The sequence below is a fragment of the Ochotona curzoniae genome, unplaced genomic scaffold, assembly GCF_017591425.1.
Source record: "Ochotona curzoniae isolate NIBS_2020 unplaced genomic scaffold, NIBS_Ocur_1.0 contig_3520, whole genome shotgun sequence".
NCBI lineage: Eukaryota > Metazoa > Chordata > Mammalia > Lagomorpha > Ochotonidae > Ochotona > Ochotona curzoniae.
In genome coordinates, this window is record NW_024465894.1 from 16608563 (window position 1) to 16628485 (window position 19923).

Sequence of the window (19923 nt, forward strand, 5' to 3'; positions counted from 1 at the left end):
GTGACAGCTGCAGAGTGAAGCAGCGAGTCCAGGAAGGGGTTAATAGACTGCCCCTCCATCTGAGCCCTTCAGACTAAGGGGGGGGGGGAGAGGGAGGCCTCAGGGCTGGGGGAGTGTGGTATCAGCTGGGCTGAGTGAATGGAGGGGACAGAGGCCTTGTCCCTGGGGACAGGGCTGGAGTGCTCCGAGGGGAGGGGGTCAGATGCCCCTCTCCCTCTCCCATTATTTTCATCCATCTCCCATCCTGTACATCCCTCCCCGTCCAGCTACCACAGCCTTCCCAGGCGCCTGCCCTTGCGCCCCAGCGTGGGTAGTGGCTCTGCCTCATGGAATTCTGGGCCGGGATGCTGTGCAGCCAGGGAGCTACACAGGGGTCAGCCCCATGGACGTATGCGTTCATGGCTGGGGCTGCGATATTAGCAGTGGAGCCTGAAATTTTCCCTCCTAATGTGCCCCCGTCATCCCACCCTGCCGTCATACCCGGTGCCTTGACTGCATCATGCCTTGCTTCAGCCTGCCTCTTTCATCCCCATCGTTGCCTTCGGGGGATCCAGCTCTGCAGGCTGCGACGATGGGCGAGCATTAATCACCGAAGGTATGCGCAGGAACATGGAGATTCTTACACAGTCTCTTCATGCCCCTTTATAGTTCGTGTCTGCCCCCAGCCCCTGGCATGGGAGGTCAGATAAATGACCTTCTGAAGGGACTGAGTTCCAAGTCCCGAGTACTGTAACTGATCGCAGCAGGAATCAGCACAAAGCAGAGGTCCCGAGATGAGCAGGTGGCCCTGGACAGTCCTGGAGATACTGAATGCTCGCCTACACTTCCTTGGCAAAGAGAGGCAAACCCACAGAGGATGGGGATGTGAGCGGTGTGGCCACAAACCAGGGAGTGGCAGGCAAGGACCCTCCTCTAGCCTCTGGGGGTGGGAGGCCCCGCTTGCTGGCTGACTCAGGGCAGAGCTGTGTGTGTGTTGTCCTGGTCGCGCTGTTAGTGAGGCATTGTGGGAGACTGCAGCCTGCCCCGCTCTGGCTGTGGACAGTGAGCGGCTGGCCTGAGGCTGCCCTCCTCAGTCTGAGGCTTTGGGCTCCAGCCACCTTGCTGAGTGTGTCTGAAGTCTGCTCCTCTTCAGGGTCGAGTAGTGTTCATCTTTATGACGGCCCCATAGTGCGTTGTTTCCAGCGCTGCTGTCAACACGGGCCGGTGCACAGCTCTTCATGGGACCGCGAGTTCTCCTTTCTCTGGAGTAGGGACCAGGGAGGATGATCGCTTCACTTATAGTTCTGTAAGAAACTGACAAACTGATTGTTATTGAAGATGAACCGCTTCCATCACATTCCAGTCCTTACACAGTTTTTAGAGATTTGTTTATTTACATTTACAGAGAGGAGGGGCACAGAGAAAGATCCTCCATCTGTTGCTTCACTCCCCAAATGGCCACAATGACAGGAACTGAGCTAATCTGAAGCCAGGAGCCAGGAGCTTCTTCCAGGTTTCCCACACAGGTACAGAGTTCCAAGGCTTTGGGCCGTCCTCTCTTATTTTCCCATTCCATAAGCAGGGAGCTGGATTGGAAGTGGAGAAACCAGAACTTGAACTGGTACATAGGTAGAGGATTAGCCAACTGAGCCATCACACCACACACCATCCCCACCTTAAATGCCTCTTTGACTTATCATAGTTTTTAGCTTTGGCATGTGTATCAGGACATCCCCTCACAGTGGCCCTTGCCTTGGAAGCCTTAGCTCTTCCCTTGCCATCACTCTGCAGAGGACAGACGTCTCCAGGGCTGGGAACTCCAGGGCCAGTTGTATGAGTCATTCTATCCACAGGACCAGGAAGTGGAATGGAGACTACCAAGGGATGGGGAGGGAGGACCAGGCAGTTCTTGTTAATTGGGCAGGCTTCCTGCCCACTCTCTTGGTGGCTGGCCTAGGAGAGGCAGCCAGGTGGGTCCAGGAGGGGGCACTGGGGCCCATGATGACAGCATCCCCCCTCACCCTGCCCTGGACTTGGCCAGCCTCAGAAACCACTCTCCCAGCCCTGCCACATCTTCAGATGACATGAGAAAGTCTAAGCCAACATCCTCCTGAGCTGCCACTGGGTCGCTGGACCGCAGGGCCACAGGGCCACAGGGTCACAGGGTCACAGGGTCACAGAAGCGGTTTCAGGCCCAAATGTCTGCTGTTGTGTTCAGCCCCCGAATTGTGGGTTAACTCAGTGGGTTGCTGTGGGTTATGCAGTGTTTGATGACCAGTGCTGTCACAAGGGGGATGGGAAACAGCTCAATACGTATGGGCGCCCTGGCCGCATGTCAGTCACGACAGCCCAGATCCAAAGTCTCCTGCTGGAGCTGTGACTGCTCCGTTTCCTGGCAGGTATTCAGCAGGGCCCATCTGAGAGCAGCCCTTTCCACTTTGACCCCCAGAGGAGTGGCCACAGGGCTGGTGAAGGCTGTGCTGGTGGCCGGGTCACACCATAGCACTCAGGGGATCATGTGCCCTGGACAGTTGGGTGCCAGTCTGTGCCAAGCCTGTGAGTGCCAGGAGAGCAGGCTGAGAACACACACCCTGTAGCTGCAGTCCTGGCTCTCATGTTTCGGCTGTGTGACTTGAAGCAAGTTGTTTACCCTCTCTGTGCTGCCATCCTCTGTAACATGAGGCTGCACACACATGCCCACCCATGGCCTGCTGTGAGGACTGCCAGGGGAGCAGGTGCAGAGGGCCTGCTTGGACAATGTTGGACCAGGCAGGAACCGCAGGGGAGCTGGCTCGGGAGAGTATGCTGGTGCTGTGGATATCCCTGTGGGCCGAGATTAACCTCTGCCATGAGTCCACGGGTGACTCAGCGCAGGTCTCTCTTGCCTCCTCTGGCTGAGTTACCATGCCTGGGAAATGGGATCATCTGCAGGGCGTTGAAACAATGGTGGGAAATTCATGTATGTCATGCTGCCTGTGGGGACAGACCTGGTTTTGGGTCACACATGCTTGTGACCCTCTACTTGTGTCTCACAGGCAACTACTCACCCGGCCAGACATCCTGCATCTGCCTGAATCCCCCCACGTGCACCGCTGTCCATTGCAAGCCCCTACCCAGCTCACGAAATTTACCCATTTCTTGGCCCCCCTTTCCCCTGCTCCTTGGGACTGCAGCGCCATCTGCTGACATGAGCCCACATTGCCTCCAACGCTCCCGCGCACCTGGGAAGGCAACAAAGGATGGCCCAAGGACTTAGACCCCTGCTCTGGCATAAGAGACCTGGATGGAGTTCTTGATTCCTGACTTCAGCTTGGGAATCATTTGCTCACTCTTTCTCTCTGTCTGCCAAATAAGTAGAATAAATCGTAAAAGACTCTGACTTCTGCGATGCCCACGGCTTTGCTTTGTCATTAGGGAGTCTCTTTACACTCACGTGCTGCAGGCTACCTTTGCTCCCACCTGCTCCTCGGGCAGGGAGAGTCTCCCAGCATGCCGAGAGGGAGGTGATGCGGACAGCAGCGTGGAAGCCCTCTTCGCTTTGGCTCTATGGCAGGGTTCCCGAGAGGAGACCAGAGGTCATTTGCCCCACTCACACATCTCTGCTCGTTAAGTGGGGGAGGCTGCTCTGGGAGGACAAGATCTCGTTCCCTCCCAGGGCCTGAGATGCCGCCCCAGGGAGAGGCCTGCGCGCCGCAGAGACAGCTGCAGCTGGCTCCAGAGAGCTGGTTTTCTGTGTGGGCTCACGTCTGATTGCTGTCCTCACAGCCATGTTCTGGGCCTGGCTCTGTCCATGCCTCTGTTTCCAGTGAGGGGAGGTGTCTTGGAAGTGACATCAGCTGCCTGGTGTCCTATGCCCGGGCACTGGGAGCCCACTGGGAACCCACGCTGGTGGACCTTGGATCCTCGCGTGGGGAACAAGGAGGATCACACCACGTTGACGTCCAGGCCCACGGGCCACTTGGTCAGCCCAGGCCTCTGCTGGTGACACAAAAGGAGGTCAGCAGGCACGTAGGGCAGGGAACTGCCTTCACGGCCTGGGGTTCAGCAAAACAGAACATCCAAGGAAAATGTTCTGTAACCCACAGGAAACACTGCCAAATATCCCAGAACCTCCAAGTGTGTCTGTGTGTGTGAGAGAGACCTCTGCAGGCTCAGCAGAAGCCAGTGAAAGTGCAACAATAGGATCTATTTATAGCATTTTCCTTTCTTTAGGTTCAATCACAGGTTCAAAGAAAAAGCTGGAGTATAGCAAAGTGTCAAGGAGGAGGAAAAAAATCACCTGAAACTTCTCTCCTCCCCCAGCATTAACTAGGCTAACATTTTGGCACACACACACGTTGTAGTAACAACATTCTGAGACTGTATGTGTGTGCGCATAGCTAGGCATGCCAAAGCTTCTTCCTCATGGTCTCATGGCCCATACCAGCTGCTCCGGATCCAGCCATCACATCTGCACGCCTGGCAGCAGGAAGAGAGGAATGGGAAGTGAAGAGCTTGCTCCTAGAAGTTGCACACATTATTCTTGATCAGTCTAAACAGTCATGCCGTCATTCCTAGTCACATGGAAGGTGCAGAAAAATGTGGTCTCAACTCTGGGCTGCTCTAGGGGCTGCTTGTAGCTTGGACACACTGCTGACCTCCTGTCTCCTATGGGGTCTTGCGGGGCTGCCATCAGAAGGGGAGCCTGGCTGGGATGCTGCGGAGATGGGGCCTCTGGCACTGCCAGGGTTGTGCAAGATTTCCTGCTTTGCCCGTCCCCGTCCCCGGCCGACTGCCCCTGGGGCCACGCCTGACTGCCAGGGCCCTAGCTCTCTTGGTTTTTCTTCCTGACTCCCTCAGGTGTTCCTGTCCTCAGCCCCGACTTGCCCTCCCTGTTCCCCTTCCCCCCCTTTGTTGGCTCTTCTGTTGAGTCTCTGCTTTTATGCTCATGTTAACTCCATGTTATCACCTCGTGTGAGCCTGGACCCTTCATTCCGGCTGCAGAGTCCTTTTTGCCAAACGTGCAGTTACATAAAGACAGAGAGATCTTCCATCCACTGGTGTCCTGACTCACTCTCCAAATACCCGCCAAAGCCAGAACTGGGCCAGGAACTCCATCCAGGTCTCCACATGGCTGGTGGGGGTCTAGCTACTTGAGCCATCCCCTGCTGCCTTGCAGGGTGGGCATTAGCAGGCAGCTGGGTGGCAAGTGGAAGCAGGATGTGAAGCCAGGCACTCCAGGTGGCATCTGGACCCCTTGCTCCACACAACTGTCCCTGGGGAGCGTGCTCACAGCAATGAGGGGTGCCCAGTCTGCCAGTAATGCTTGTCAAGGTCTTCTCAGGGTGTGGCTCGGTGCTGAGCTCTGGAGTTCTAGAACCCTCCAGACTCAGCTTCTTCCTGGTTGAGCTCAGAGATGTGGAGAGCAAGGATCATTACTTCCTGCGTCACGTGCAGAGCCGGACCTGTGCAGGGGTGGGGAGATGGGGGTAGGGAGGCAGGTTTGGTGGGGAGAAGCAGAACACATGGCTTGAGGTGTGAGTCAACCCCTGTGACTATGATCTCTCCTTGGCCAGGGAGAACAGGGCAGGGCCGAAGCTGGGCCTGGCTCCAGGAGTCCTGGGCAGGTAGACTGTGCATGTGTAAACCCGAAGCAGCTCTGCCCAGGCCAAGTCCCCAGGAAGCCACAGTGCCTGGGCCCTTCCCCGGTTGTCAGTGGCTCCCAGGGAACTGCTCAGTGACAGGGCCAGAGACTGTGTGTCCTGGGAGCCGACGCCCTCCCTCCCCCCAAGTCTTGCTTTAAGGCATGGGTGGGCAGCTTCAAATCTTAGCAGCCATCTCCACACCCTTCCACGCCCCGCATGCGTCTATACTCAGCTCCTGGCTGCTGGCCTGGGTGAATGGAAGGCTATTCCGATGGCTTTTAGTGCCAATTATTGAGCAACGTCTGTTCGCAGGTGCAGCGCAAAGCATCCTGCATGTACCAACTCAACTGGTCCTAGGACAATCCCATAGCAGCCCTATAGCAGCCCCATGTCCTGAGGGGGAGGTCGAGGTCAACTGACTTGTGCACTTGACCTTGATGGCTGAAGATGTCTAAGAACAGTGAGCAAAAGTGAAACAGTAGAAGTCATCCCACGAAGGTCCTTGTCCCTTGTCCGCCATGCACCCCCACCCGGCCCGTGACAGCATGAGTGGCACCACACTGCTCTTCTGTGTCTACTTCCTGTGTGTGTGTCTGCAGGTGTGGGTGTGCGGGTACACACATGTATGTACCTGTGCATGTGTGTTGTAGGTGTGTGTACGTGTGGGCAGGCGTAACTGTGTGTGTGTGTATGTGTGTGTGTGTGCGTATGTGTGTAGTGAATCTTGCAGTATCTTCCCACTTCAGTACAGACAAACTGTCCCCCTGATTCTATTCTGTCCCAACATTCCTGGGGAGGGAACAGTTGAAAGTGTTCCTGTAAACGGTAAATACAAATTTAAAAGGTACATCTTCCTTGAGGACATTTGCTTATGCGTTTCTCTGTCCCTTTAAGGCAGAGATGAATTTTTCTTTTGCCAGTTTTACCTCCCAGGGGTGTTGACCTTGGGGACCTGGGAGTCACCTCTCTGGAATGTTGACTTGAAGGAAGACACCTGGTGGAGGATGGGGGGAGGGAGGGAGCTGCCTGACTGCAGGGCCTGCTGAGGCTTCCTGTGCGGAGGGGCCATCTGGGGGCTGGCCACTGAGGGCCACTCCTGGGACTGGCTGAGTCTTGGTTGAGTCACATGTCCCATCATGGTGAGGACAGCCAGCACTTAAGAGCTGCACCTGCCGGCCGCACCAGGACACGCTTTTCTCTGCCTCTGTAGCTCTTCCCCAGGTTTCCCAGATGCACACGGCAGTCTGCTTTAACGATGACTCAGGAATAAAGCTGTTCTTGCCTTTACTTGGGTGAAAGTATTTAATTTTGTCCTGCACCTGCAATCCTTTCAAATGCATCTATGCAGCCTATGCTTGGACTGGGGTGGCAGCTTTGGCGCTGAATGTGCCTCCCCTCAACACCAGGCTTGGTCTCCACCGATCCCTCCCTTCTCTCCCCCTTCCCCCACTGCCCCCAGTGTGGTGCTTTGGGAAGTGGTGGAGTCCAGTAGGAGGTGCTTAAGTGGTTGGAGGGGCGTGTCCTAGAAGCCAGCTCTTTTAGGTTTGGTAGACAAGCTGCATGCAGCCTGGGTCTGACCACTTTGGCAGCTTCCTGGAAGGCCATGTGATCCTCCTACACACGCTCTGCCACCTGCCACGTCCCTTGCCAGAGCCAAAGCACGCATCATGTTGTCTGAATTTTGACCTCAAAACAGTGAGCCAAAAGCAATCTCTGTTCTCTTTACAAACTTGAGCTGCCACAGGTAGCAACCAGCGACTTGCATCACAGTAACCCAAAGTGGGCTAATGCGGCTGGTGAGATAAACAGGGCAAGGCACACCATGGAGCACTATGGAGCCATGGCCCAGACGGAGCAGTGCCTTGGTGAGCCAAAGCCCCACGTGCTGGGTAGTTCACCACGGGCAGGGGTCTGAGAGGAGAGACCATGTGTCTGCCTCTCCTTGCATTCCACACCCTCCCAGCGGCAAAGACCTGCAAACACCGCTAAGAGGAACTAGAAGGCAGAAGGCAGACAGAGATGCTTTTCCTTACAGCACTGTATATTTCTTGACTTTTGACACCTGCGATTGTAATACTCATCTAAAATAAATCAAAGGTGTGTGTGTGTGTGGGGGGGGAACAACAGTGGTAGTAGGTGTGCAAAACAATCCACCACAGGAGGAAGTCCCTGGGCCAGGCACTCGCTCCACACTTGACCCTGTTCAGCTGTCAGCCTTGACCTTGGCACGACTAAACTGATGGTCCTGATACATTTGGGAGGGGCGGGTTTCCACTGTACTCCCTTGAGGGCTGTTCTGAGGATAAAAACAGGGGATGTCTTTATTATTATTACTTAAAAAAAATTGAAAAGGCAAACAAAATGACAGTTATATTTCCTCTGCCCAGGAGAACTGCCCCGCAGCTCCCAGCATCCAGTCTGCTGTGGGTGGGGAGTTGGCATCCATGTCTCTTCACCTCCCAGCGGGACACACTGTCCCCCAGCAGCAGGGCGGCATGGGCCAGGGAGGGCCCTTCCCAACTATCACTCACTCCTTGTAGGAACTGCTGGTGGGTAGCTCGGGGCAGAGGGGGCAGGTCTGGCCATGTCAGGGTGCTGCTGACATCTGCTCCCAGGAGGTGCTGGGCGCTGCTCCCTTCTTCGCCTCTGTTACATAGCAGGTTACTTGTTTTTATAATTCCACTTCATGGAGGAGCAGACAGAGGCATACAGAAGCTATGGCACTTGCTGGTCAGCTCTGCCTCCCAGCTATTTCCCTTCCCATACTCCTGCGCCAGGCCCCAGATGGCTGCTGTAAACCAGTTCCCTCTCATAAGTCCAAGGAGTGACGGGAACAGAGGTGGGGGAGGCTCATGGTTTCCACGGTCCGATCGGACTTTGGTTTGGAGCACAAGTGCCAGAGGGCTGCCTCTTGGCTCTCCGACACCTGCTCTGTGACCTTGGCCACAGTTTCCTGGCGGTGGGAGATTGGGGTGGGGCCGGCGCCCCAGGACTGTCGAGTCCTCCCAGGCCGGTCTAGGCCGAACATTGCAGGCTGCAGGGGTCAGCGGACGAGAAGAGCCTCAGGACATTGACCAGCGGGAACATGAGGAGCGCTCCGAGCAGCGAGCCCAGCTGCACCGCCGCCCCACACCACACGAGGGCGCTGCGGCTGCGGTCGCGCAGGATCACGCCCAACATCACCTTGACGTAGCTGAGACAGCCGGTGAAGAGCACCCACGAGGCCACCTGCAGGGTGGTGCGGCAGGAAGGGGAGGGCAGAGATGGCATAGTCAGGCGGGCGAGGAGAGCTCAAGGGATGACCTCCCCCTCCCGACAGGGTCGGCACCTGGACACCCAGGGATGGGAGGGAGTTGGCCCAGATACTCACAATGAGGACTTCCCCTCCCCAGTGGCCCTGCATGAGGGGACAGGGACTCATCACAGCCATGGCCATGTTGTAGGCACCAAATCCAGTCCCCAGCACCGCCAGGAGCCCCAGGCACAGCAGAGACCTAGGGTGGCACAATGGGGGCAAGTCAGGGGAAGAGCTCTGCATTGGCGGGTCACAGGAAATGGTCAGCATCCTCGAGGTCAAGGTTAGAACTTGTGGAAAAATCCTAGGCGAGATGGCTTGAGTGCATTGCTGAGGCTCCTCAGAGCATGGCTGGCCCTTCTGGAGGTTAAGAGCAGGGTTCCATCTCCCAGCAGGAAGACAGATTCTGGTGTCAGAGACCCAGGTTCAAATCCCAGTCCAGGCACTGAAGCTGTGAGCCCCAGCTTCCTCCCGTGCAAAATGAGTTTACAGTGGCACAGCCTGCCTGATCCCCACTCCCTCCTGGGTACCAGGTCTCACCTGCTGTGCCCCCTCCCCACTCCTCAGCTGGGCCATGAGAAGGCAACTTCATGAGAAGGATGCCCTGGGGGACAAGCTCAGGGGCAAAGGGACTCTGTCCAGGTGGCCAGGGGGACCCAGGTCTGGTGACTGAGGACACTGGCCATTCCTGGGTGGGTAGGGAGAGGTTCCCCTTGTCCTGGGGGAATCTCAGTGCTGAAGTCCCCTTGCTGGCCTATGCCCTGGGTGAAATGTAACATTTTGGACTTTTCCAACTCCAAAAGGCCTTGACTTTTGGTCCTGTCCCTCCCCCTACTGGCCTTCTCTCCATGCTTTCTGAGCCCCAGGGGAGGTGGTCCAGGCTTTGTGGTCAGCTGGCATTTTTCTGTCTTCCTCTCCTGCCAGCACAGTCCCTCCTGGGTGGAGTGAGGCAGCCAGAGAGGTGGCCAATGGGTTGCTCACAGCCCAGGGCACAGTGGTGCCTGGCTTGAGGTGTGTCCTATCCATTTGTCCCATTGTTCAAAGACAGTGGGGATGATGGGGGAGAGGGGAAGTGGAAACCCCAAGGGTGGGGGGGCCAGCTGAAGCCCTTTCTTGAAGTCTTGGTGCCCTAGAGCTGATAAGATGCCACTGACCCTGGTATTGGACCTGCCCTGTGCCCAGCACCCCTGGGAGAGCTTGGGAGGATGGGCCCAGCTGAGGCCAGCCACCATGCCCTGGCCGAGTTGCTGTCACCCTACCGTTACACTGACACATGCCGGAAGCCCTGAGAAGTAAAGTGGCTTATCCAGCAGCATCATGCAGCTGGTGAGTAGAAGAGTCGGGGTTTGAATCCCAGCAGCAGCAGGTGCCACAGAGGACATGATCTCAGTTACTGCACAGGGAGCCTAGCCTGATAGGTGGGACTCCCCAGGGCCAGCTGGGTTGGGGGACTCACCTGCTAGGCAGGAACATGGAGAGGAAGCAGGCGAGCGGGTTGGCCATGGAGCTGAGCGTGGCAGACAGGTGGTAGGCGACAGGCCCGTAGGACAGGCACGAGTAGGTTTGAACGGAGGGCAGCACGCTGTTGGTGAGGGCATTGACGAAGGCCACCAGGGAGTAGATGAAGGTCAGCTGGGCAGCCCCTGGGGTGCCCGCCTTCTCCTCCTCCGTGTGCCCCTGACCCTTGCTGCTGTCTGCTGGGCCTAGGGGGGTTGGGGGTTTCTCATCCGGCGTCCGGATGGCATGCAGGGTGACCTGGGAGCTGAGGAGGTCTTCGGTAGAGGCCTCATGGCCCCGGGGCCAGCGCTGGAGGAGGAAGAAGGCGACGAGGCAACACAGCATCATAAAAGAGAGCAGCAGGAAGAAGACCAGGGGCGGGAAGCGAGCTGCCAGGTAGCGGCTCTGCAGGTGGCTGCCGGAGTCCCCGGGCGGGGCAAAGGTGCTGTTGGCTCCCTGGGGAGAGAAAGGCAGGCTCAGGCTGACCTGTGGGGCACCGCACGACACAAGCTGGTAGTTTGGATGAACGGACAACTGTGGGATCAGACAGGAGAGCTGGGAAGGAGATGAATGCAGAGTCCCTAGATCCCTGAGGGAACATTCCAGAAACACACTGCCCAGCCCCCTCCTTGCCCCAGCATCTTCACTGTCTACACCATCCATCACCAGCAGCCCAGGCTTGGGTTGCAGCCCTGGCTGCTTCCGGCCTCTGGGGAGCGAGCCTGCAGATCTCCAAGGTCTCTATGCCTTACAGACATCAATAGATGAAGGAACCTGCAGATTCTGGAGCAAACTCTGGCCCCAAGGATTTCCGGGAACCCCTAACCCTCAGAAACGGACAGGCCTGGAGGCGGGGCTGGTTGGTTTCAGAGGCTCCCCCCAGGCCAGGAGCTGTCTGGGAACAGGGCCCCTCTGCAGGGGCTCACTTGTTCCCTCCTGTGTGGGGACACACCCCCTGGCCCCAGCAAATGTGCCAGGCGTCGAAAGACTGCCAGAATGGGATGCACTGCCCCAGAATCGACTTGGGGCACATAGGAGACTTGCGGCTGGTTATTTTGAGAAATTGCCGACTCAGGAGCAGCTCTGCCAAGCTGGCCTTTTGCAAAGGAAATTCCCTAAAGGAAATGCTCCTGCGCCTGGAGGAGAAAGTGGGCAACATTTTATCACTGGCATGCTTGCATCTGCACAGAAGGGTGCCACGTACTGCCCCCTCCTCCCTTCTGTCTCCTGGAATCCCACCACCCTGCAAAATCTCCAGGCCTTTGTTCCTTTTTTCCCCTACAGTTTTATTTTATTATTTTTATTTGAAAAGCAGATTTAGAAAGAGAGAGAGAGACCTTATTACTATTACATCCACTGAAATCCCCTCCCTCAAATAACCACAACAGCCAGAGCTGGGCTGGTCTGAAGCCAGGAGCCCGGAGCTTCTTCCAGGTCTCCTACATGGGTGCAGGGGCCCAAGGACCTGGACTATCGTCTGCTGTGATCCTAGGGAGCTGGACTGGAAGTGGAGCATCTGGAACTTGAACCGGTGATGCTCATATGGGATGCCAACACTGCAGGCAGAGGTTTAGTCTACTACCCTGTTACCGGCCCCCCTGTCCCCTTACTCCATTTTTTTTTTTTTTCTGTAGCATAGGGTGCTAAGCTTCCATCATCTGCTCTTCTTGGCATCTCACATTCTCGTTGGGCTCACATATTACTCACACAGCTTTACCGGGGTTGGGCATTTGGAGCAGCACTTAACATGCCCCTTAGGAGCCCTGCAACCTGCATCCTGTATTGGAGTCCAGACTCCACTTCCAAGGCAGCTTCCTGGCAATGTAGACCCTGGCAGGCAGCAGGTGACGGCCTGGGTGCCTGGGTCCCTGTCACCCATGTGGGAGAGAGCCAGGCTGAGTCCTGGGTCCCTGCTTTCAGCCTGGCCCTGCTCCCGCTATTGCAGGAATGGATGGATGCTCTGGTTCCCTCTACATCTTTCTGCCTTTCAAATAAAATGAAAAGGAAATAAAACTTTTTCAAATGGTGTTTCTGAGGCTGATGTGCTTTAGGTCATTTTGTGTCCTAGGCCAGCCACAGAGCACTCTGCAGAGGTAGAGGGAAGTGGATGTGCCGTGGCTCTGGGCCACGCTGGGTACCTGCGTGATGCTGCCGTCCTCGGCAGTGCCCGGCTTGTCTGTGACATTGACGCAGACAGTGAGCCCTGAGCCCTGGGCCAGAGCAACCAGGGCAGGCAGGAGGCCGCTGAGTCCTTCGCCCACGAAGAAGGTGGTGAGATAGTAGGAGGGCAGGCGGCTCATGAAGGGCAGGAAGGTGACGGAGGAGGTGCAGTCCACCAGGGCCAGGAAGAAGGTGAGGACCACGAAGGCGACGCTGTGCTGGCCGCCCTGCAGCCAGGAGGTCATGTTCCAGAGGAAGGCGATGAGCAGACAGGCCAGGGTGCCCACCCCCAGCACAGTGAAGATCACAGGAACCTCCGAGAGGCAGCCAGGCCGGAAGCGATGCAGCAGGCTGACCAGCAGCGGCCCGATGTTGGCCAGCTGGATGACCACGGTGAGGTAGGAGGGCAGGTTCCAGCCTTCAGGCAGCTCTGTCACCAGCAGCGGCAGCTCCACCCACAGACCGTTGATGGCCACCCAGGAGCCCATGCCAAAGATGCAAACCAGCAGGTGTGTGAGCACGGCCATGGTGGTATCCTCCTGGGGGCCAGTGGCTTCAGCCACCCTGGCTCAGCCTGAAGGGGGACTGACAGAGAGGGATCCCCATGAGTGACTCTAAGCCCACTGCTTAGCCAGGAGACTGCTTGGGGGCCCTAGGTTTTCTCTTATCACCCCCTGCCTTACTTCCTGTGAATGAATTTATTAGCTGGAAGGGGGCTCCTAGGCAACTCCAGCTGGACAGTCACTTACACATTGACAAGCCCTGGTAACTCTCCTGCAGAATCCCCGATGGCCACTGGACGCCAGCACCACAAGCCTAAACACCCACCCCGTGGGAGCCAAGCTCCTTGGGTGCCTGTGTGGGCCCTACCACAGCTGTGTGTGGGTTGAAGGGAATGACTTGGTCTAAGTCCCCTGCCTGGCATCACTCAACCTCCTAAACACTCTTGCTCCTGGTCCTTGGGACACAGTGAGAAGCAGCCTGTAGGGACAAAGTGGAGAGACAGGCTAGGCAAATGCCCGCTGTTTCAGAGGAAAGCAAATGAGGTGCCGGGGAGGGGTGAAGGTGAAGCTGTGGGTGGCCACTTGGGATAGAGGCCTAGAACTCTGTGTTTTCTCTCTCAGGGATGCTGGCTCCTGCTCCATCACGCTGCCACTGTGCACTGGCCAGTGCTCTCTGCTCTTGGCCGTGGGCAGAAAGCAGGCTTTCCGAGGACAGCAAGGAAGGACATATCTGAGGAAGCAGGGACTTGGGGAGGAGGCAGTGGTGAGTGCGAAGGGCCTGGAGTGAGGGGTGGGGAGGGATCCAGCAGGGGCCAGGAGCCAGGTGCCGGTAAAGCAGCCCCTGGGGCACAGCTCAGTGTCCACCTGGCAGACACAGGCGCTGCCTCAGGAGATGACAGATGGATAATCGGGAAGACAAGGGGCCCATAAAGCACTGAAAGGTGCCAGACCAGGTCACATCACAAAGCAGCTACCTCAGCATTCCATTCTGATCAGGTCAACAATAAAGTTCTCTTTGCTTACACTGCTCGGTGGCTTGCAAGCTAGTGAGCTGAACATCTGTGAACGGATCTGTAGCTGTGATCACGTCCAGGAGGGCAGGGCACACACAGGCCAGTCCCTGGCGTCAGGATTGACTGACAAGTGTCCCCTCTGAAACCCCATGCTCAGCTGCCCCTGCGGCTCTCCCTGTTTCGCCACAGAACCTACCTTGGTGCCTGCCTACTCCCCGCAGCCCACCTGCCCTGTCCATGTTGTCATTTCTAGCTGCCTGCCACGAGATAAGAACGGACTGGAAATTCCTGTCCCATCCCATCCTGGGAGGCGGGGCCTCATCTGTCAAGTCCCAGGGCAAGATATGAGATTCAGCTGTTCAAAGAGCAGCCAGGAAGCCATTTTGGCTGTGGCAAGATAAGGCAGGATAAGGCAGGCAGCCTGGGGCTGGGGGAGAGCTCCACATGGCCCCTCCACACCTGCTCTCATTTAATTTTTAAACATGTGCCCTGTGAGGTCCAGGGAAGAAGAGGGGGTGTCCCTGGTATCGGAACTGCTGCAACATCCTTGGGGAAGCACTAGGATAACAGCAGCAACAATGGCTACCCTCTCCTGGCGTGCAAACAAACACACACACCATGATGACTACATGGGCATCATGGTTGCATTCATTTTACAGATAAGGCAACAGAGGTCGAACAGCCAATCTGTGGACTATGCCTCAGGGTGATGGTCTGATGAGGCAGCAGGGTCTGCCCTGAGCATCTCCCCCAGGCCACTCTGGGAAAGTCTCCAAGCCCAATCTTGACCCTTATGGCCTTTTGGGGAAGTGGCCTGGTGGTGGGAAGCTCTCTCCCTCCCTGTCACTCTGTCTTTCAAATACATAAATAAATTCATAAATAAATGCTACAAAAGGCTCCAAGGCAGCCCGCAGGGCCTTCTGTAATGAAGGCTTTGTGTGAGCTAGTGGAGCTGCCCTGTACTGTGTGGGGCTGGAGTCTCCTGCGTTCTTGCCTCACAACTGGAGGCTAAAACTGAGGGTTCTAGGCCCCTCAAAAAGAACGCAGGGCTCTGTCCACCCTAGAGTGAGGGCTGGGCCATGCCCTTCCCTACCTGCCTGACCTTGGCCATTGGCGCTCTAGCAGCTTCCACTCCCAGCGCTGCCGACTTCACATCTTGCTGGCGTTATCAGCACAGCTTGGTTTCAGGGGCTTATCTGGTGAGCACTGTGTTCTCCCGAGGGAGGGTGAACCCCATGTGCCCTCCCTGCCATCCCGTGCCCAGGTGGCCATCTGCTTTGTGGAGGGCTGGACCACCTGACCCCCTCTCCCCAACCCCCATCCAGGGCTGGCCCTGAAGGAACAAGCTGGCAGCTGGCAGGCACCAAGCCCCTGGGCTAGCCTGCAGGGAGCCTGCTCAGTCACGCAGCACAGTGCCAGCTGCAGCCTGGGCATGGGACACATGCTGCTTTGTGTATCACTGTGCCCGGGGTCCCAGCCTCCTGGAGAAGCACCCCTACCCCCGCCACGGGTCCTGTGGGTTGAAGACTGGAAGGAAAGACGGAGGGACAGAGATGGGGACAAAGCAGCACGTGGGACAAGGGAGGGTCTGGCCCACCACCGACATCCCTACACAGCCAGCAGTTGCCCCAGCTCTCCCTGTGCTGACCTCTTCCTAACCAGGTGCAGGTGGCAGGGACGGGTGGCTCCTTGCTCATCCCATCCTCAGACAGACCTGTGCTCCTGGGCTGTGTGACTTAGCAGCCCGCTCACCCTCTCTGAGCCTGGAGTTTACTGTCTCTGAAAGGCTGGGATGGCCCAGGCAAGCTCAGCTACCCTCAGCAGGGAGGAAAGGAGGAGATAACAGGAGCTGGGGCGGGGAGTCTCTCCTCGCCACCCTCCCTATGCTGACCTTGATGGAGCAGCCTCCCCCAGGCCATCCCCTTCCTGGCTCTTGCCCCAGTGTGGCAGGGGCGGCCGCAGCGTGGAGGTACAACCGAGCAATGTTCAGTGCGAGCCCAGTGAGCTGGCTCAGCCTGCCTGACCCAACTCCAGCCCAACTTGCCGACCAGGTGCACAGGCAGCCCTGATCACCAGGCTGTGCGTCTGCTGCTGAGCCGGCAAGCTGCAACTTGGGTAAAGTCCACGCTGGTTCGTTCTCCAAGGCAGGTGCTCAGTGTCACTGTCCTATGCCCCCAGGTGGTTGCAACTGTGCCCTCCCAGCCCCGGCTGGCAGCTGCCAGGCTCTGCCCACTTACCTGCTGGTCCCTTTCCCCAGGAGCTCTGCATGGGAGGCCTTGAGGCAGCTGGGTTAGTAGCAACCTGTCCCCGCCCCATGGCCTGGAGCAGTAGGCGGAGCCTACTTGTAGAGTGTGTCCCAGCCCTCAGTGAGGACTCACTGACCTGCACGTTAACTCACCCCTCCCCCCATCCTGGGAGGCAGAAACTCTTTGTTGTGGTTGTGGTGGCTCGTTTCATCCGATGGCTTGCAAAGTTGTCTTTCAGGAACAAGTGCCAACACCAGCCCCTGGATGGAATGGCAGGAGCACGGGGAGGTCTAAAAAACCACCCAGTGAAAAAGGGAATTTCATTCTATTTGAAAAGGATACAGAGAAAGAGAGACAGGTAGAGATCTTCCTTCTGCTGCCTTATTCTCCGAACATCCCTAACAGCCAGAGGCTGGGCCAGGGTGAAACCAGGAACCCAGAACTCAACCCAGGCCTTCTGGAGGGTGGCAGCGACTTGCGTGCCTCCCAGGGTGTGCACTGGCAGGAAGCTGGATCTGGAGCAGAGCCAGGATGCTGACCAGGTGCTCTCACACGGGAAGCAGGGGTCGCACACGGTGTCTTAACTGTGACGCCAAGCACGCTCCCTCTTCACTTAGTTTTGGCACTCCGGTCTCCACCCCAGTGGAGGTGGGACATACAATGGTGGTTGGCACACGAGGCTGACTGGACGCCCTATGAACCCGTACCTGCCCTTGTTTACAATGACAAGAATGTCCCCTCCAGCGCAGTAATTTCCACCTGAAACACAAGCTGCCTGTTCCCTGGCTCAGGTTTTAGATACGATTTCCTCACTGCAAACGCATCACTGCCCGATCACTCTTTCTGGGGTGTCTTCACTGAATCAGGAAGTGGGGTAAGGGCTTGTGGTGAGTGAATACTGGATAGAGACCCTGCAGCAGAAACAGTTCAAGCAGTGACATTTTAGCTAGTCACTGGCTGGGCGGGGGGGGGGGGGGGGGGGGGGGGGGGGGGTGGGCAAAACCAGCAGCCAGTGTGTGCTGAGCCAGCTCCACGCTGGGCATGGTCTTAGGGCTTGTTATGAAGGAATGCGTTGCTCTGCATGTCAGCCTTCTGGGGTGATGGAGGGTCAGAGGTCAAGGGTCTTACAAGCTGATCTGATGCTCACAGAGCGACCCTGACAGACACTAACAAACACCTGATTACGTCTTAGGAATTCCAGGAGGCAGGTGCCCCACCTGTGAGATAGGGGAATAAAAGAGCTCACTCAAGATGCGGAGCCAGGACTGGGATTCAAATCCTGGCTCCCACACAGGCTGCATGGTGTCAGAGCTCCCAGGCCTTGGCAGCCAGGATGGACTCTGGCAGATGTGTGGACTCCAGGGAGCGGTCACCGCCAGGCTAGCGCCCAGGATGACTGATGGAACACATTAGGGGTGGAGGCCCAGGCAGCAGTTCAGGAAGTGCTGGATTTATTTATTTGAAAGGTTGATTTACAGAGAGGAAGAGAGAGATGCTCCATGTGCTGGTTCATGTCCCAAATGGCCACAATGGCTAGACCAAAGCTAGGAGCCAGGAGCTTCCTCCGGGTCTCCCACATAGGTACCAGGGCCCAAACCTTTGGACCATTTTCCCCGGGGCATCTGATTCCCTCCGAGATTTACACATTCATTTGTGAACTGCCTGTGGAAGGACACTGGGGAATTTTCAAGGCTACAGATGGGGCAGGCAGCTCTGTCCAGCAATGCAAATCCAAACCAGTTGACCCATGGGAGAAAACCTCACCCTGAGGAGACACTGCAGCCACAGGATGCCTCTGAGCTTGCGGCCCCTGCAGCAGCTACCATGTGGCTCTCCCAACTCTGTTCCCCCTGCAGCAGCAGCTGGTCCCTATCTTGCCAGTCTACCTGCCATGCGTTGTAGTAGGTTCAAAAACACAACCACTCTCCCATTCCTTATAATATCCAGAGGTTCTTAAAATAACTTCTTTTAAAGGGTTTTGTTCTCGGGGCTAGCACTGTGAGATGGTGGGGTCTAGTGCCACCTGCAATGTCAGAATCTCATTTCCACACTTGCTTTCTCTACTCACTGTAGGTTTGAAGTATTGAATTGAGTCTATGCACACAAAGGAGTGTGGGCCCAGAGCGGTAGCCCAGTGGCTAAAGTCCTCACCTTGTATGTGTTTGCATCCCATATTGGTGCTGGTTCATGTTCTGGCTGTTCCACTTCCATCCAGCTCCCTGCTGGTGGCCTGGGAAAGAGGATGGCCCAAAACCACTGGACCCTGCACTGCTTACACCTCACATGGGAGACCTGGAAGAAGCTCCTGGTTTTGGATCAGCTCAGCTTTGGCTGTTGTAGACACTTGGGAAGTGAACCAGCAGATGGAAGATCTTTTTCTCTCTCCTTTTCTCTGCAAATCTGACTTTGCAAGATACATAAAAGGATGGCCCAGTGTGAGAGACCAGTGGTTGACCCCTCATCTTGTATCCACCAGGATCCCACATAGGTAACAGTTTGTGTGTCCTGGCTGTTCCACTTCCCTTCCAGCTCCCTGCTTGCAGCCTGGGAAAGCAGTGGAAGATGATCCAGGCCTTGGGACTCCACCCCATGCCCATGTGGGGGACCCAGAAGAAGCTTCTGGCTTTGGTTTGGCTCATCTCCAGCCATTGCAGCCACTTGGGGAGTGAACCAATGGACAGAAGATCTTTCTGTCTCCTTCTCTCTGTATATCTGCCTTTCCAATAAAAAAAATTAACAATAAATCTTAAGAAAAAAAGGAGAGAGCAAGATGGCTAATAAAGTCTTTCTTAGCTATGTTCCTGGGTGAGGCCTACTGGTCAGAGGAGAGGCAATGGGCTATTGGAGACACACCTTTTGAGGGTTGTTTGGGGTTGATGTAGAGTAGATTGGATCGGTGAGTAGGGTCAGGGTGAGGCTTTTGTCAATGAGAAAGCTATTTATAGGCCTCAGCGAATGTTGCAATAAGCCAATTCTGGAAATTGGGACTATTTTCGGTAAAGCCCTGCACCTGTACCTGGGAGGGGTGGGGAAACCGCCCTAGGGGTGTTGTTGGTGCTGTCCCCCAGTCCGTCCCTACACTCACTGTTATCTGGCACATCCAGACCTTTGTTCATTGGATTCATTTATTCACCTGAACTCATTTATAAGACTGGGACCATGATATAGGAAAAAACAGACATTATTGGGTGTGCGGGAGGATGGGATCCTAGGAGGGGAGGGCGGGCTGGCTGCCACCTGGCCCAGTGGGCCTGCTTGCGTGCATGGGTGCAAGCTAAGGCTGCAGGACCAGTACTGCATGTCCCTCTTCACGCCCCACATCCAGCCCTGTCCTGGGGTGCACGAGGCCTTCTTATCTCAGCTTCTTTTCAAAGATATGTGTGTGGTGGGGATTTCCGGTCAAGCCGGGTCTAATCTGGCCACCTCCAGGACAGCCCTGGGGCAGCAGAAGGAATGCGGGGCGCCAGACACAGGACACCGCAGCCTCGCCCCAAACACCCGTCCCCAGCAGCCGGCAGAGTGAAGATTTTCCTTCCGTGATTTCAATTTGGCCCTGGGGACGGCGATGGGCGCGGAGACGTGCAGGGGAGAGTGTGCGGGTCCCAC

General features: G+C 56.5%; 1 protein-coding gene across 2 annotated transcripts; it reads right to left on the reverse strand.

Annotated features, from left to right (window-relative positions):
* Positions 1-8618: 8618 nt before the first annotated feature.
* Positions 8619-13082, reverse strand: SLC52A3 (solute carrier family 52 member 3). 2 transcript variants are annotated; one of them, XM_040981153.1, is made up of 5 exons: positions 12525-13082; positions 12225-12247; positions 10355-10840; positions 8974-9097; positions 8619-8831 (listed from the first exon to the last, which is right to left on the reverse strand). In XM_040981153.1, the coding sequence occupies exons 1-5, from the start codon at positions 13080-13082 to the stop codon at positions 8619-8621; spliced, it is 1404 nt and encodes a 467-aa protein (XP_040837087.1). The 2 variants fall into 2 exon arrangements, with proteins under 2 accessions (XP_040837087.1, XP_040837088.1); XM_040981154.1 differs by lacking the exon at positions 12225-12247 and having other exon boundaries at positions 10355-10851.
* Positions 13083-19923: the final 6841 nt, after the last annotated feature.